Source organism: Puma concolor, chromosome B4 (assembly GCF_028749965.1).
Source record: "Puma concolor isolate L17-30 chromosome B4, mPumCon1.1.hap2, whole genome shotgun sequence".
Classification (NCBI taxonomy): Eukaryota; Metazoa; Chordata; class Mammalia; order Carnivora; family Felidae; genus Puma; species Puma concolor.
The window spans coordinates 132,485,007-132,502,128 of NC_141673.1; the positions used below are offsets into that span (position 1 = coordinate 132,485,007).

Consider the following 17,122-nt stretch of genomic DNA (forward strand, 5'->3'; position numbering starts at 1 on the left):
TTAAAATTTAGCAACTATGATACAATGTTTAAGTTTTCAGGACTCACTTATAAGCCTTGATTTGAAAAGTTTACTTGTGGTGGGGGCTCCTGGGTGGCTCAGTCAGTTGAGCAGCAGACTCTCGATTTCAGCTTAGGACATGATCCCAGGGCTGTGGGACTGAACCCCACGTCGGGCTCTGCACTGAGTGTGGAGCCTGCTTAAGATTCTTTCTCCCTGTCCCTGTCTTGTGTTCATGCTTTCTCTCTCTAAAATAAATAAAATGGGGGTCGGGGGGAGATCCCAGCCTTTAAATTAAAGACTGCATTTTTTTTAAAAAATGAGAAGTTTGTGTTAAGAAAGAATGGATTCTTATCCTGACAGTGTGGCTGACACAAAGGCTTAAATGCCTCACTGTGGACCCTTCTAGAACATGAGGTGTTAAAGAGATAAAAAGTTGCAGGTAGGGTAATCAGTACAGTGGCCTTTTACTATGCACCAGCCTCATGATTTGATTTGCACAACTGTAAGGGAGCTTATCAACGAGCTCTGATGAGATATTTGAAACACACTTTAATGCACTGGCACAGAGTAGGGGCTTAAGAAGTATTTGCTGAGTTACTGTATGTGTACATCGAAGCAATTTATGTTCCCTGCCTGCTGTGGTATATGACTTTGCCCCCCTTCCCCCCTTTTTTTTTCCAAATTAAAAAAAAAAAAGTTTTTATTTTTCAGAGAGAGGGAGAGAGAGAGAGAGCGAAAGAGAGAGCAGGGGAGGGGCAGAGCAAGAGGGAGACACAGAATCCAAAGCAGGCTCCAGGCTCTGAGCTGTCAGCACAGAGCCCTGTGTGGGGCTTGAACTCACTAGCCGTGAGATCATAACCTGAGCCAAAGTTGAGACACCCAACCGAATGAGCCACCCAGGCGCATCCCCTCTTCCCTCTTTAAGAACAGATTTCCAGGGGCGCCTGGGTGGTTCAGTTGGTTAAGCACCTGACTCTTGATCTCAGCTCAGGTCAAGATCCTATGGTTGGTGGGTTCAAGTCCTGGGTCAGGCTCTGCACCGGCAGCGTGGAGCCTGTTTGGGAATCTCTCTCCCTACCTCTGCCCCTCCCCTACTCATGCACACTCTCTTTCACTCTCAAAAATCAATTAAAAAAATAAAAACCAATTTCCAGTGGAGCATGAGGATGTATTTTTTTCTAGAACAAGGAAGCCACTGGTCTACATTTGGGAGATGTGTAGTAAATATTAGTTTATCATGTAATAGGAAGGAAGAAAGCTTTGTGAAGAAAATGAACTTCACCATGGTCAGCACCAACAAAACCGCTCTTGTAACATGGCTCCTCCGGGGGCGGATCCAATACACCAAGCACAGGCTAATCGTGCTCCTGAAATGTAACCATCGTAAACCTGACACACCCCATCTATCGGCGATTTTCCATCCTTTCTGGAACAAGACGGATTATTGGCAAACAATAAGCCAGTGATGCCAGTATCCTAGCCTTTTGGTACTGGCGTATGTCACCATGCCATTACGTCTCGTGGGCAACCTAACGGTACAACAAAACTCAGCGTCAACTGCATTGCCAGTAAGATTACAAAAATGCAGGGGCGCCTGCGTGGCTCAGTCGGTTAAGCATCTGACTTCGGCTGAGGTCATGATCTCGTGGTTCATGAGTTTGAGCCCCGCGTCGGGCTCTGTGCTGACAGCTCGGAACCCGGAGCCTGCTTTGGATTCTGGGTCTCCCTCTCTCTCTGCCCTTCCCTTGCTCACGCTCTGTCTCTCTGTCTCTCAAAAGTAAATAAACGTTGAAAAAAAAAAGATTGCAAAAATGTGTGCCTTTATGAAAACAAATAAGAAACCTAACTAGTTGTACTGAGAGACAGGCAAGATTGGAATGGGGTGACCCACAGACAAGCCCACGGTGAGAAGCTTCAGAGGAAGAGGCACTAATTAGAAGGAACACTCCCTCGCTGCACAAGGCATCAGAAGGGACATCGTGGCACATCCAGCCAGCTACATGCTGGGCAGAATGTTGTGACTCAAACGGTATTTATAACAAGCGAATTCTCGAACTACCCATCACACGCACGGAAGGACCGCAGCTGGAGGGGATGCCGGGAGCTACATTACCTTTCTCGGCACTGTTCTCCCCAAGGCAACCGCAGGGGTGGAGCAGAAGAGCCCAATGTTCACACCTGGAGTGGCAAAAGAGGACTTGTCGCTCGCCACGGCAATGTCACAGCTGGCAACCAGCTGACAGCCGGCGGCGGTGGCCAAGCCGTTCACCATGGCGATGACGGGGACCGGGTGGTTCTGGATCAGCATCATGACCTGAAGGAGCAGACACACCACATCATTTCCATCCAGGAGTGAGGTCCAACGTGAATGCGTGTATCACGTTATGTGACTGCACCATTTTCAGAGCATTTTCCGGATGCATCATTGTATCAGGCTCTGGAAAAAAGGGTGAAAGGCGCCGCAAAAACTACCTTGGCATTAAACACCGACTGTGAATCAGACCGTACTATTTGGTCTTCCCGAGACCCACAGAAGGAAGAGCCCCTGTTCCACAACCAGGATGTGAAAGCTTAGGGGGAAGTAAGCGGCCAACACTGGAGATGCTCACGAGGGGCAGAGGGGTCTGAACCCGCGTCTGGCGGACGCCACGGTCCGGGTCTTCCCTCCCAGGCAGGGCGCCTCTGCGAGGCCACAGTCCCCGCTGCTCTCCCGGCAGCCCCGCTGAAGAACAGAGCAATTTTGATCTCCGGAGGGAACCGTGGCTGCGTGGAGCCCTCCTCCTGAGTCTGAAACTGGTATTTGGTACATCCTTGAAAAATTAAGGTGGAAAGGAACTGGAAGGCAATTTCCTTAGTAATTACTTCCCAAATTACCACTATGAACACTCTCTCAATTCTATTAAAGTGGTAGGGGACACCCTGCTGTCATCAAAATAAAATTCCCCAAACAGGGCCACTGGCACAGAGAGGAGCCGAAAACTTGCTCATGTGACACCCCACCCCCATAAATCTCCAGAACTTTAACTTATTTTTGCAGCTTACAAAATAACTTGGCTTATTTCTCCATTTTTTCTTGCTGCTCTAAACAGACTGCGTTGCTATGGTGACTTCAATGTATAAATGGTCGCACTTTGAACCTTGGCAGGAAGGAGGGCAGGCGGGAAGGAAGGACCACATCTGGACTTGTTTCCCATGGCGGCATCCCAGAAAAAATGACCTTCATTGATTTGAAGATTCTGCCCAAGGAACCTAGCCTTCTGCATTCACAAACATTTGATATTTGCCACTTTTATTATAAAATAACCAATTGGATATTTAAGTATATGATATATTCTATAGTACTCATTCTGGACTTTTTTTTGAGGGGGGAGTCACCTTTTGAGAACCTGATCAATGCTAATGATCCTCTCCTCACAAGAATGCACATATCTACATCTGCACCCCAGACTGCTCATGGTGGAGTTCGTGTGCTCTCAGTGAGGGTTAGGATGGTTGGGGATGAAACTCGTTCCCAGTGAAATGCAGTAGCAAGGAGAAAAACGCGTGAGAACTTCCAATGTCTTGTGCAAAGACAGACTTTTTTTTTTTGGCTGAGTGTCATCTGTCACCTAAGAACTGGCTCCTTATGAAAAGTTATTTGGCTCTGATTAGCACAGAATAGTCTGTGTCTCCTGCCTGCCATCTACGATGTGCTAAGATTTTCTACAGCCTGGTCGGAAAATACTTACAGTAGGTACCGACAGTATTAAAAATATTCATGCCTTTCATCTAGGGATTACCTCTTTTTTTTTAATGTTAATTATTTATTTTGAGAGAGAGAGAGAGAGAGAGAAAGTGAGCAGTGGAGGGACAGAGAGAGAGAGAGCAATGTCAGCACAGAGCCCGAGACAGGGCTCAAACTCACAGACTGTGAGATCATGACCTGAACCAAAATCCAGAGTTGGCGCTTAACAGATTGAGCCACCCAGGCACCCCTAGGGATTACTTCCAAGGAGTAATCCTGAAATAGGGTAAAAAGCTGTCTGGACAATGATGCTCACAAATTATTTTATAACAGTAAAAAATTAATAAATAACATAAATATACACCAATCGATAATGAAAAATGGCTATGTAAACTAAATGTCCATTGAAAGGAATGCTGTGTTCTCATTATGAGAGTTTCCACAAGACACATTAGCCTGATGGGCTGGGCCCTGTGTAGTGGTCTGGAGGCAGGCTGCTGGGGTTTGGTGCCCAGTTGACCACTTAGCCACTGCTTATCCCTCAGTCTTCACATCTGGGGATAATAACGGGCATAACAATAGTACCAATATTTCATTGTATTGTATTCTAGAGTGTGTGTGAGCGGGGGGCAGTGGGGACAAGGGGCAGAGCGAAAGAGGGAGAGAATCCCAAGCAGGTTCCATGCTCAGCATGGAGCCCAACACGGGGCTCAATCCCATGACTCCAAGATCATGACCTGAGCCAAAATCAAGAGTCAGATGCTCAACTGAGCTACCCAAGAGCCCTATAATAGTACCAATCTCAGAGAACACAAGAATTACATACATCACTATGTCTAAAGTCCTCAAAACATTACCTGGCACATGGTAAGCATTCAACGATACAGTCATGTTATACAATTATATGGTATAATTGCACGTATGTATGATTACTCAGACAAATAGGATCACATGGGAAAAGATTCAGAAGAAATATACCAAATATTAGCATTCACTCTGGGTGGTATGATTATGGTCTAGTATCAATCGTTTATTTTCCTTCCTCTCATTTTCCTAGATTTTCAAATTTTTCCATAATAAGCATTTATTATTTTTATAATTAAAAAGTATTTTAAGTACAGTTAGAGAGCAAATTCGGGAAGGACAAAGACAAGCTAGATAATAAATCAGCTGGGATATTGAATCCCTTGGTAGTCAGGACTTGGTTATCCCTCCTAGTTTACTTTCTTGAACCAAGTATTTTTCCTGGCTGTGCCTGCTCCAAAATGTGACATAAACTTGACTCTACCTTAGCCTCACTCAATAGCACTGCCAAGGGCCCTGTGTTACTCCCCAAAAGTGAGAGGCCTTGTTCCATTGCCATTTCAGTGTGAGGATGTAATAAGGAAGAGAAGATTCTCTTCCTGGACTGGGGTTTCCACCTTCAAACTTCAACAGGAAAGACGCAGGGATAGGTGTCCGGTGAAATCTGCCAATCAGCTCCACAGAGGGTTACTTTTGGTCTCTCAGAGCCAAGCGCTCCTTCTCATTCTCGATTTCTCCTATTCCTGATTTGGAAATAATTAACTATCGGGTGGTACTTGTGCTCTGTAATGAACCTGCTGTAGTTTAGATGCTGAGCCAGTTCAGGAATCTCTGCCTTCCTCTCTAAAACCACGTCTTCTCATGCATGAACCAAACAGTGAAATATGTAGCTCACTCTGTCCCAATCTGTCTGTTGATTACATGTGGAGATTGAAACCTTGCCCAAGTTCACGATGCTCGTATTTACCCAGGACATTGTGATTTTCTTAGAAAAAGTGTTAATCAGTGCGCTTTCACTTGTATCTCCCTATGTTAGGACAAGGTCCTGCTATGCACTGTGTTCTGAAAGGTAAGCCTGAGGCATCCATGGGTTGCAAGCTTCCACGAAATCTGGCCTTTATCCTCTGAAGGAGCCCTGGTCCCCCTGTTTAGATCTTAGTTCGTGAAGACACCACGGCAGAGTGATAAAAGCAGGCCCTTTAGGGGGGATGGAAGGGGTCTAGTGGTTCTCTTTGATGATTTTGTTTTAGCGAAATACACTGGATATTAGTCGAAAAATAACTTTTAAAGCACCAAGCCTGGGCGAACACAAGAGCTCGAATGTTACATAAACATCATTAATGTGAAACAAAAGACCTAAGACTTCGCTCTGGCTCACTTCTGCCTCTCTATGAAGCCTCAGATCAATTGCTTTTCTGTCTTGTCCCTCCTTGACACGAGAAAACCATAATTGGATTTCCTTGTGGCGTTCTGGAAGGGCAGGGAAAACAAATGGTGGTCGAGAAGGTATCTCAATCACCTCTGTCTACTTCCCTCTTGCTCACCTCTGTTTTGTCTGTATGGAAGGTATCATTAAATATTTGTGGAATCATTAATGGCCAAATAAATGAACAAGTCAACGAATGCATGAAAAATTAGGTTAAGGGGCGCCTGGGTGGCGCAGTCGGTTAAGCGTCCGACTTCAGCCAGGTCACGATCTCGCGGTCCGTGAGTTCGAGCCCCGCGTCGGGCTCTGGGCTGATGGCTCAGAGCCTGGAGCCTGTTTCCGATTCTGTGTCTCCCTCTCTCTCTGCCCCTCCCCCGTTCATGCTCTGTCTCTCTCTGTCCCAAAAATAAATAAACGTTGAAAAAAAAATTAAAAAAAAAAAATTAGGTTAAGTAATCTTAGGATGGGGTTATGAAACGGTTTTGTGTCTTGCTTCTCACCTACATTTCCAGTTTCAGTTTGGCAGGAAACTTGTTTTTCCTTCTATTTCCCTCAGTGCCTTATAAGTCTTATGCACACAGTAGTGCTCAATAAATAGCCATGAAATGAACAGTGTATTACTGAAAGTTGGATTCTGTATTCAATTTGTTATTATCCAGGGGCCGATTTAATATATTTACAAATCATCCCAAACTTTCTGTTCCTCTTCCTCCTCTCTGTCTGCAGTTCCTCTCCTTCATATGGTTAAAGAGACGACAACGTGAAGGAGCTAATTTTCCCACTTGGAGGAGTGGATCACAAAGGTTAGTTGGAAGAAGGGTTTGAAAAGAATCTTTAAAATCGTTATGGCTGTTCCATTTACCTATATTCCCTCTTTCCCATTAACAGGGTTGCTTTAGTTTAAAATTTTTAAAAATGATACTCTCTCAGGTTCTTCCCCTCTAAAGATGTACATTCCCACCCTGTATCTCCTCCATAAGACATGTGTACCAGGACACACCCCATAATCCCAGAGGTGGAACCCTCCAGTGCCAGGATGTATTTTACTTTCTCTGGCATATAACAAGATCAATCGCAACCATGGTCCCTTCTTAAAAATCTAAACCAAACGGTGGCTTGGATGAAGGATTCACCAGTGACTGGTTTGCAGTGATTAGGTCTCACAGATAAAACCTCATCTGTAACTTGGAAGCCTAATTCAATCGTTCACGTAATTAACATCTCCGGGCTTGCAATGCCGACCAACCGTCCTCCTGGCTTACCTCAGAACAGGTCTGAAATACTTCGGCATGATAATCCGGGCTCTGCTCATCCGTCAGCTCCTTTAAGTCATGCCCAGAAGAAAATACAGGCCCCTCCGCTACAAATGTTTCCAGTTGAGAAAAGAAAAAGAAGACGTAAATGGCCAGCTCTGGGACTTACTTGTCTACCGGGTAACTAGCAATAGTATGGATGCTGTGGACACTCAGAGAAAGTTAATGGCTCAATTTTGATAAGAATAATTCTATTTAGCTTGAAAAGTAACCGAGTAAGGTGAGGCATCTGTTCCTAAAGGTCTCTGGAGGGACCAGCGGAAACATGTAATTCCAGCAAGGAGAAGGCTCAGGAACCAAGGCGAGTATACGTACTCTTTCCAGATTTATCCCTCTGGTTTCACACTTTTGTTGCTGGACTCGGTCTGGCCTGAGTGTATAGACTCATATAGGCCCGTCAAATCCAGCGTGCCTCCCACGTGTCCCTGTCCTTTGTCTACAGACAATGGCCACCCACACAGGTTCGAATCCAGGAAGGGCAGAGTGTGAGGAGAACCCCCTTATTTATTTATTTTTTTTTTCAACGTTTATTTATTTTTGGGACAGAGAGAGACAGAGCATGAACGGGGGAGGGGCAGAGAGAGAGGGAGACACAGAATCGGAAACAGGCTCCAGGCTCTGAGCCATCAGCCCAGAGCCTGACGCGGGGCTCGAACTCACGGACCGTGAGATCGTGACCTGGCTGAAGTTGGACGCTTAACCAACTGCGCCACCCAGGCGCCCCGAACCCCCTTATTTTTATGAGGGATCTGAGGACGTGGTTTTATTGTTACTGTTGTCATTAGCAACAATGGTGACGTGTAATCTCACTGATAAGCTGCTAACACTTTCTTATATTTTCCTTTTGCTGTGGCTGCTGGGACAGACGACATTATTCCCTTTAAACAAGTGAAAAAATTGTGTGGTTCAGAGTTTGCTGCCTTGCTGCATCCAGGTTACACCCCCATGGCTGCAGGACAATTTCCCTTCGTCGTATAAAACGTTGAAAATTTATATTCAACCACAGACAGGGAGGTAACGTTCTGAGTGTCTGCCTCCAGAAACACCAACTCTTAATTTTTAAAAAATAGTGCCTCATAGGGCATCATGTGTTTTATTTTTCTGTGGTTGCTTTAAAACGCTGGCATTGCTGTTATTTATACCACTGTCATCCTCACTAGATGATCTGGCAAAAATTCTTCCTGGAAAAAGAGCAAGGAAAGAAATGAACACAATATAGCATGCTTTCTGGCACCACTGAAGAAGACCACGGATCTCGGTTGAAAGCTTAGTTAAGAACCCAAAAGACAAACCAACCAAGTGCCCCAAGCAGCCTGTCCTAGCCAACTAGGTTGTCTACCGAAAGGATCAGTGATTAAACCCATCTCATCAGGTCCATGAAGAAATCCGTTCTCTGACTTTGACGGGAAGACCAGCACAGCCAAGGATGGTGGCAGTGGTGTTTTGTGTCCGACAAAAAGGAAAAGGCACACATTCTCACTGCGCGGTAATCTTTGCTATAATTCCCACGGTTGACAGTGTCAGGATCAAGGCCCCCACTGCGCATGAGTTTTCCACAATCAACGTTCTTAAAAGGAGCTTCAAAAACAATCACCCCGCTAAGTGAGGGAACGCCCCAGATAACCAAAGAATTTTGAGAAACCTCTTCTGGGTACTGCAGAGCACTGAGGTTGGATATCAGATAAATACCTGAGATGATAACGACTTTGAGGTCTTTGCTGTCCGCTTCGTGAAGAAGGTCACTTTGGAGAGATTTCAGCATCGCTAATGACAGTGCGTTCCTCTTCTTTGGATCACTCAAGACAATGTTCCTGGGAAGAACGTTTTATACTTATTGGGTCGAGCATGAGTCAAAACAAATGAGGACCTCCGTGATCCCTTTCTAACCTGGGAGCTATTTTTAAAACGCCAGGTAAAAGAACCATGGGTGGCAATTGAGAGGCTCTGCCCTCTAGAGTTACAGCTAAGTCAAAACAAGGAGACCAGCTGAAATGCCGGCCGGGTTTTCTCCCTCCTTCCCTGGATTGGTTTCTCTTTTTCTCTACGTTCGCTGTCAGACCCATGACTGTCGCCACCACAGAAAGGGCAGTTGCGACAGTTCCCAAACCACTGCCCATACTGAGAGGCGGTGAGGTTTGTGAGAAGACAGGGGTGGGCGCCAGGGGAAATTGCCACATTGTGGTGACCTTCGGCTTGTTTCTTCAAAAGAATGAGGCCGGGGAAGGAGCCCAGAATGAAAACACGGCCCCAAGTCTCCTCCCGTCCACCCCGTAGAGGAAGCAGTGCAGTTATAGCTATCGATATGCGTATGGGACAGCATTTTCCTGTTGTTTTTTGTTCCTTACAGTGGCATCCTGTAATTCTGCAAAATAATTTATGCTGAGAATGGGCAATATGTGAAGAAGAAAAGGGCAGGCGCTTGCAGCAAGAAGGCTCTTCTGCACGTGTCATCCGACAAAGAGCTGGCACGCAAAGGTCTTCCCGCTATTTTCAGGCATCCCACATGCTAATTAAAATGAGTGGTATTGTCATCTGGCTTCCCGTACACAGAAAATGTCTCATTTTTACTGTTATAAGGACTGGGCAGGGAGCCAAGCACCAGACTATTTGTCCTATATGTAAGACGTGTTTCCCATCGGTCCCCACCTACGTGTTTTCTGCCTTTCTCGTCCTTTTTTGGAATCTTATATTCCTACTGCCGTGTGTCAGCCTGGATCCTCCTGTAATAGCCTTCTGCTGCCACTGTTTTCTGGAAAACCACTTTGGTGACGGACTTTATTTCAGCGCGTTAAGAAGAACCGGTTTCTTTGGAACCCCATGCCAGCTTTGCTGCCATCTGCAGGTGCCTGTGACACTCACCCGTTCTGTTTCTCACGAACACATTCCCTCCGAAGTACCAAGGGACTTGCCGCCGATAATGCTGGTAGACTAGGACACCCACGTCTTGGGGCGTGGTAACAAGTGCTGACGAACCTTCCGGTAAAATCATGAGCGTGCTTTCTGTAGCAAAGCTAAGCGCTGCCATCCCATAGGTGACATATGCCCTAAATTAAATTCTGAGGCCTCTGGCAAAATTGTGCAGAGATGCCAGCCCCTTAGATGCCCTGGCTGCGTGGCAGCATCGGTTCCTATGTGGCCCATTAACCCTTTGGCTGGCACGTCCCACGCCCTGTCAGGGTGCTCTAAACTGCTGAGTTCGCTTTTCAACTAAACCGTTCTCACCGAGAATCTCCCAATTGCCAGAACCGAATCCAATGGCCGTTTGGCTCATGCTCTCCTTCTGGAAGCACATCTCTTTAGTGCTTCCCTAGCCCGCCCTCCACTTCTTCGAGGGGCGCCTAGCCTTCTGCTATGCCCTAACTGATCCTCAGAGCTCCCTCCCCTGCTCTCTCCTTGTTCCATGTGCTTCCGAGTCCACTTCACCATGGCCGTGGCTTCTACTGGTACCTCTGTGCCGATGAGTCCCGATCTTTGCTCTCACTCAGACCTCCCTCCTGAGCTCCAGGTCTGCACACCCAGTCCAGGGTCTCCCGGACTGAGGTACCCTTGGGCATCTTCCTCTCTCCTCCTTTCCTGATCTCAGTGCTGCTACTCGGTTGCTCAAGCCAGAAACTGATAGCCATGCTGTTGCTTCCCTATTCAACTGGTCAGCAAACCTAGTTGATAATCCCTCCTAAAAATTTTACCAGTCTGAATTCTCCCAATGGCTCTCTTGGGTCAAAACGCGTGATGCCTTGCACCTACGGCTTCACCAACGCCGCCCCTCGAAAGAGGGAGGGAATCACTAAGAGTGAGGTCACCGCCACAGCATGTGACAAAAAGTGTAATATTTGTGTGTGCAAGGCAAGTGATGGGCCCTGCAGATGCCCCCGGCAACTGTCTAGAGACCATCACATCATTGTAAACCAACAGAAGGTCCATGAGATGAGGCATGGTCATGTTCACACACAGAGGAGACACTCTACAGGTACCTGCTCACTGAATTAATGACCCCAAGTAGCACTTCGATTTCTCACAGCCAATTGCACCAAATTCCTGTAAATTTTCACCTCGCCTAGTGTTTGGCTACCTTTTTTTTTTTTTTTAAAGGGGGGCGGAGAGAGAGAGAGAGAGAGAGAGAGAGAGAGAGAGAGACTCTTAAGCAGGCTCGCACGACCTGGGGATCATGACCTGTGCCAAATTCAACAGTCAGACACTTAACCAACAGAGCCACCCAGACGCCCCTTGTCACCTCTTTTAAACCTCAGTGGTGAGTACACTGGGGTACACAGCAGAGTGGAAACAACTGGAGGCACATGGACCTTTTCCTGCCTCCTTAGCTTTCTTTCCTCCTGGCTGTGTGGCCTTGAACAGGCTGCCACCTCTCTGAAATTGTGTCCTCACTGTAGGGTGGGGACGACATAACCTGCCTCACAGGCTGTTAGGTATTAGGGGTAAGGATCGTACAGTACCTGGCACAGTACCCGATGCCTGGGTGGTTTCACTCCATGACAGTACTACTGCTGAGGGAAACAGCTTTGAAAAGGAATGCTTAGTGTGACTTGAGTTGTTCAATCTCACCTACCTAGTGCTTAACATACTACTGCTTTAGTGCTGGATCTGGAGGTTCCTAATTACCAAACAATGTCAGGCATTTTATGATAGATTGGTTCTCCCCATTATCTCCCTTTCTGATTCATGTTTAGCTCCGGGGAACTCAGTCAGACCTTCTTTGGTCAACTGGCTGCCGTGCCAGAAGTTAGGCAGCTGATCAGGTGGAACCAGATTTGCAGAAGCAGAACCACCCTTGAAAATGGGCAGGAAGGACCCCTGCCTGGGCCCTGCCCTTTAGAGCACCCTGTTCTGGCCCTCTTCCAGCTGTGGCCCGCCAGGTGAGCAAGGAGTCAGTATGATGTGCCCGCCTGGAAATCACCACCCCCTTCCAAACCCTGCTGCAGTTATCTGAGACTCTGAAATTCTCTGGCTTTGCAGTGGGCACCCTTAAGCCCATCGGGTGGCCAAGAGCAATTATTTACAGGGGGTGACGGGATAGAGAGAATACAGGCATGCTGGGTGGGTGTCTGCACACCTGTGTACCAAGCTCCAGGCAGAGCAGCAGGAAGGAGGGGTGGACAGGTGAGAGGGGGTAAGCACCGGGTGGGAAGAAAAGAAAAAAGCTGCCCACCAGCTGGCTCTCCACTGCTTCAGGGGAACTCCTAGGAGCCGGAGGATTACACATTCAAGCATGGTCTTCCAGGTCTTACAAAGACCTTGTCTTCCTACACTTGTCAGGGTAGGAAAAAAACATTTAGCTGTTAGTTTGATTTGTAACTTCTAACTGCTTAGCATGCTGGGTAGGCCTCTCTTTGCACCCTTGCCCTGGCCAGGCAAACATCAGGGTGAGGCCTGGATGGGGCTAGGGGCCCTTCACCTTTTACTGCTGCTACTTCATCCGGTTCCAGTTTGTGCACCGGTTTTAGGTTTGTTTAGCCAAAGGGCAGAGCTCAGGACAGTGTGTCCTTCATCCTACATATTTACCTGCCCCGCCGCGGGCACTTCTGGGGGAGGGCCAAGGAGCAGCTCCGCTAAGCCTAACCTGGCCTTGGAACTAGGTCAAGTTTGTGAGAAGCACAAAACCCTCTTTCTCAAAGGCCACCTGGCGAGCGGCCCACCCCGCGCCTAAAGTCCAACGAAGACTGGGCTCCGTTGCCATGGCGGTTTAGGGAGTTTGAGCGCTGGGACCTTTGGAGGCTGTCGCACTTGAAATTCTCCGGTGTCCTGCAGGGTCCCAAATGCTACCGTGCCCAGGCAAGGGACTTCAGGAAACACCGTGTCCGCGGGTTCCTTCGGGACCGCCGGCCAGATGTAGCCGTAACGGAGAAACTGCGGTCCCTAGCGGGCGGAGCTGACCCCAGGCTGAGCCCTCGTTGGCCTCCGTGTGGGGTGACTGCCCACGCCAGTGTCCCTGCCGCCCACCCCAACCTGGGAACCGCCCCTCTCGGCCCGCGGGCCGGTCCGGGAGGGCTTGGGCGCCCGGTGGCCCCGCCGCTGACCTGATGCCTTCCCGCTGCCGCGCGCTGGTGGGTCGCGGCCCGGGCCCCCTGCTGCAGAAGCCGGCGGAGAGCGGGGCCCACGGGTTGCGCCGGAGCCAGCCGAGCCCCTTTGTCCCGAAGGCCCGCAAGCCGAGGGCGGCCATGGCAGCCAGAAATACACCCCGGAGGGCCGGACGCCCTGAGAGCCGCTGTGCGAGCCGCCGGAACGCGGCGCCTCGACCGCCCCCAGCCGCGGGCAAAACTGGATCGGACCCTCAGGCCTGGGCCCAGATCTGCCTCCTCTCGCAGGTCCGCCCCGCCCCTCCCCCACCGACCCCGCCCCTCCCCTCCCCCACCGACCCCTCCCCTCCCCCGCCGACCCCGCCCCTCCCCTCCCCCGCCGACCCCGCCCCTCCCCTCCACCGCCAACCCCGCCGCCACCGCCCCGCCCCTCCACCACCGACCCCGCCCCCCGCCACAGCCCCGCCCCCGCCGCCACCGACCCCACCCCTGCGCCGTCGCCCCGCCCCTCCACCACCGGCTCCTCCCCGCCGCCGCCGCCACCGTTTCCCGCTCCCTCCTCCCCTCCGCCGACTGGCCGAGCAGTGGAGTCTGAGGTGTAGTGCGCTAACCCTACAGGCGGATTCAGCGGATTGTTTGTTTTAGCAAGGCCAGATAAAGAGTTCTGGGGAAGCAAGCAGAGGGTTGGCTTGTTCCCTTCTGCACCGACACCAATGTGTTGGTTTGCCTAGATTAGAAAAATGAGTGTCAACAGGTGGCAAGTGGTACGATATGGACGCCACTTTGTTACTTCACCCCACCCACTGCAAACCCGCTCGGGCCACAACCTGAGGTGTATTCCACACAGGCACTGACTTTTGAAGGACTCTGTGTCCTCTCCTCAAAAACCTTACATTTGTCTCTTGGGATTTTCCAATGCACCTGGGAGGGAAAGGGAGATCCTTCTCAGGGTCTAAATGACTGGCACTAGAGGAGACAGCTTATCCTGTCGCCGAAAGCTTTAGTATGATGAGAATATCCTCACTGTCATTTGTTAGCTAAATTCTCAAAGTCTGGAGGGTTTTCTTTTTTAATTTTTTAAGTTTATTTATTTTTGAGAGAGAGAGAGTATGCCTACAAGAGCAGGGGAGGGGCAGAGAGAGAGAATCCCAAGCAGGCTCTGGGATGCGGGGCTTGTACCCACCCACCCACCGCTGCCAGGTATGACCTGAGCTGAAATCAAGGGCTGTCTGAGCTACCCATGCACCCCGCAAGGTCTGGAGGTTTTAAGAAATGTTCTCACACACTTTATTTTTATTGACTACATGCTCATTCTCAGCAGTAGGTACCCTCTGCAGGGATGGCTCTGGTCTTAGGACACAACCTTCTGTCTTCCATTATTGTTCAGTTCCAAGTATTTTAGTCAACCAAATCATCTTTTCAAAATACGTCTGATCATGCCGCTTCCCTGCATCCTGCTGCAACATGGGCCCCTGCTCCTTCAGCCTGTCTCGTGCTGTTCTCCGCGCTCCGGGCACACAACAGATCAAAGTCTGGAGATCTGCAGGACACACGGGAGAAATGGTCTTAGCCTCAAGGATCTTACAGTCTCTAGGGGAGACACCGTGCTCGGGACCATCCACACCCTTTGCAGCAGAAAGTTTTGCAAGAATAACAATTATACGAAGGCATATTTAAATGAGGCCCTGGAGACTGTACAGTGGCTTCAACTAGTCACACACTGGGTTTACCTCTCAGCCTCATAATTGCACAGGACTCTTATTGTGCAGAACAATATTCTGAAGTATCAGTTGAGATTTCCAGTACCCCCACTCACCCCATTTCCTTGGTCCTTGATCCACTGAGGCAGCTGGCGTATTCCTCATTCATTGTCTCGAAGGAAGAGGGGGCCTGGCAGAACTCAAGAGACAAACAGGGAGCAATTTTTGGCTCCGGCGCCATAAAAGGCCGGCACTTGGGGGGTGGAAAGAACACCAAATTGGCCTGATAGATTTGGAAGGGTGGCTCTGGTGAGTAAGATAAGGCCGCTAGCCCTAGCCTGAGGCTGGATTAGATCACAGGACTTGTAAGCAAAGCCAGAAGAAGCAACTATTGTGGAATTTGGGGACGGGGTTGGGTTGGGCGGAAGCCTCCTGGAGAAGAAGTGGGAATGGCCGGAAGCCCCAGCAGGGGCAGAGGTGGGCTTGCTCTATTTCCCTGGTAGAACCCCCCTGGGGAGTCCTGAGATTCCACGCGGCACTGAATGTCTGGGCAGATGGGCCTGAACAACTCACGGAATTTCCCACGTCCCAGTTTGATGCTGTGACAACAGATGGGTCCCTGCCCTCGGAGAAAGGCTCAGAAACAGCTGACAGAGGTCTGGACCCCAGGAGGCCCTGAGTGCGGGATGGAGGGTGGTCAGGAAGCGGGACTGCCAAGTTGAAGGTGGGAATGAGGACATCTCAGATGGATGCCCTACCTGTACCCTTCAGGTAGGCTAGGGTAGGCCCAGGTTAATAAAAACAGCAACAACGAAAACGAGTCTAAGTGGCTCAAACCACAAAGACTCATTTCTCACACTACAGGACCAAGGAAGATCAGGTGAAAGCTCGGTGCTGGGTCAGCACTGTCCTCACCCCAGGATCTCCTGGAGCAGTCTTTATGGGGAAAGTTGCCAGTTTCTGTGGCGGGAGGTGGGGGGGGGGGGGTTGTATAGAGAGAAGCATGAACTGGCACTTCAGACTTCCTTCTGGAAATGACACTTGCTCTCGTGTTTCATTTGCCAAAGCAAGTCACATGGCCACCCTTAACTTAAGGGGAAAAGAAAGGAGCTGGAATCTTCTCCAGCACCAGCTGCCTAATGACTGCCCAAGCACAGAGCTTTGGTGTTATAAACTAACTTATGCATGGGGCACCTGGGTGGCTCAGTTGGTTAAGTGACTTTAGCTCCGGTCACGATCTCACAGTTCATGAGTTTGAACCCTGCATCGGGCTCTGTGCTGACAGCTCAGAGCCTGGAGCCTGCTTCAGATTCTGTGCCTCCCTCTCTCTGCCCCTCCCCCACTTGCATTCTGTCTCTCTGAAAAATTAATAAACGTTAAGAAAAACAACCTAACTTATGCTTATTATTCAGGGATTCGTGATAGAATTTCAAATTGGCTTAGATTAGATTTCTGCCCTCAAGGCAGAATGGAGGTTTGAAATAGAAATTAAGCTCTGATATAAAGTGAAGTTAAATTTCTAGAACACTGAGTTTGTGCCCTGGGGTTTGTACCTATCACCTTAGTCTTGCCAAGTCCTGGAGAAAAGGCAGAGCAATGCTATCTGAGGCTGTGGGTCACGCAGGATCAAAAAGCCAGCTCAGAATGGTCACCACCACAAACCATATTCCACCCCTGGAGGACATTTCTCATCTTCTTCCTGAGGTTGGTTTTGCTGGCAGGATGCGAGGTTTGGTTGGGAGACAAAGAGATGGCCGTATCCTAACACAGGAGTTGGAATAGAGGAAGCAATCTGGAGTTTAGGGTTCTGAGAAAAAGAAGGAACTGGGAAGGCACCCAGAGCCTAAGAGTCACAGCTGCAAATGGAAGTTTCCAGAGCCAACATCTGCTCTTCTAGATTTTACTTAATAATAATAATAGTGGCTCTTCGAGAAGCCTCCCACTTGGTGCCTATGCCCTCCTTCTACCATCTCAGGATAACTTGTGAGGGCAGGTATCACCATCCCAGGTCAGAGGGGTTTCGCCGGCCTCACTCTCACTCAGTGCAGTGGTTGCAAAGTTGGGGCTGGACGCTGAAGGTCACCTGAAGGGTGGTGCTGCTCATCTAAATTCCTCTGCCT

General features: G+C 49.1%; 1 protein-coding gene and 2 long non-coding RNA genes across 7 annotated transcripts in view; 1 reads left to right on the forward strand and 2 right to left on the reverse strand.

Annotated features, from left to right (window-relative positions):
- Nucleotides 1–13,596, reverse strand: part of ECHDC3 (enoyl-CoA hydratase domain containing 3) — a 32,587-nt gene extending 18,991 nt beyond the window's left edge. For all 5 annotated transcript variants that reach the window (XM_086714962.1, XM_086714960.1, XM_086714963.1 and 2 more), the window contains exons 1-4: nt 13,303–13,596; nt 8,960–9,081; nt 7,220–7,317; nt 2,117–2,317 (exon numbers count right to left, since the gene is read on the reverse strand). In XM_086714962.1, coding sequence (XP_086571088.1) covers nt 2,117–2,317; nt 7,220–7,317; nt 8,960–9,081; nt 13,303–13,445 — 564 coding nt within the window. In that variant the 5' untranslated portion in view covers nt 13,446–13,596. The remainder of the gene's footprint in view (nt 1–2,116; nt 2,318–7,219; nt 7,318–8,959; nt 9,082–13,302) is intronic.
- LOC147579519 (uncharacterized) lies at nt 6,402–9,806 on the forward strand. Its single transcript, XR_015254037.1, has 2 exons — nt 6,402–6,760; nt 9,618–9,806. It is a non-coding gene; the product is annotated as an uncharacterized LOC147579519 (long non-coding RNA).
- A 979-nt stretch (nt 13,597–14,575) lies between the features above and the next one.
- Nucleotides 14,576–15,218, reverse strand: LOC147579520 (uncharacterized). The gene is made up of 2 exons (XR_015253183.1): nt 15,119–15,218; nt 14,576–14,842 (listed from the first exon to the last, which is right to left on the reverse strand). It is a non-coding gene; the product is annotated as an uncharacterized LOC147579520 (long non-coding RNA).
- Nucleotides 15,219–17,122: the final 1,904 nt, after the last annotated feature.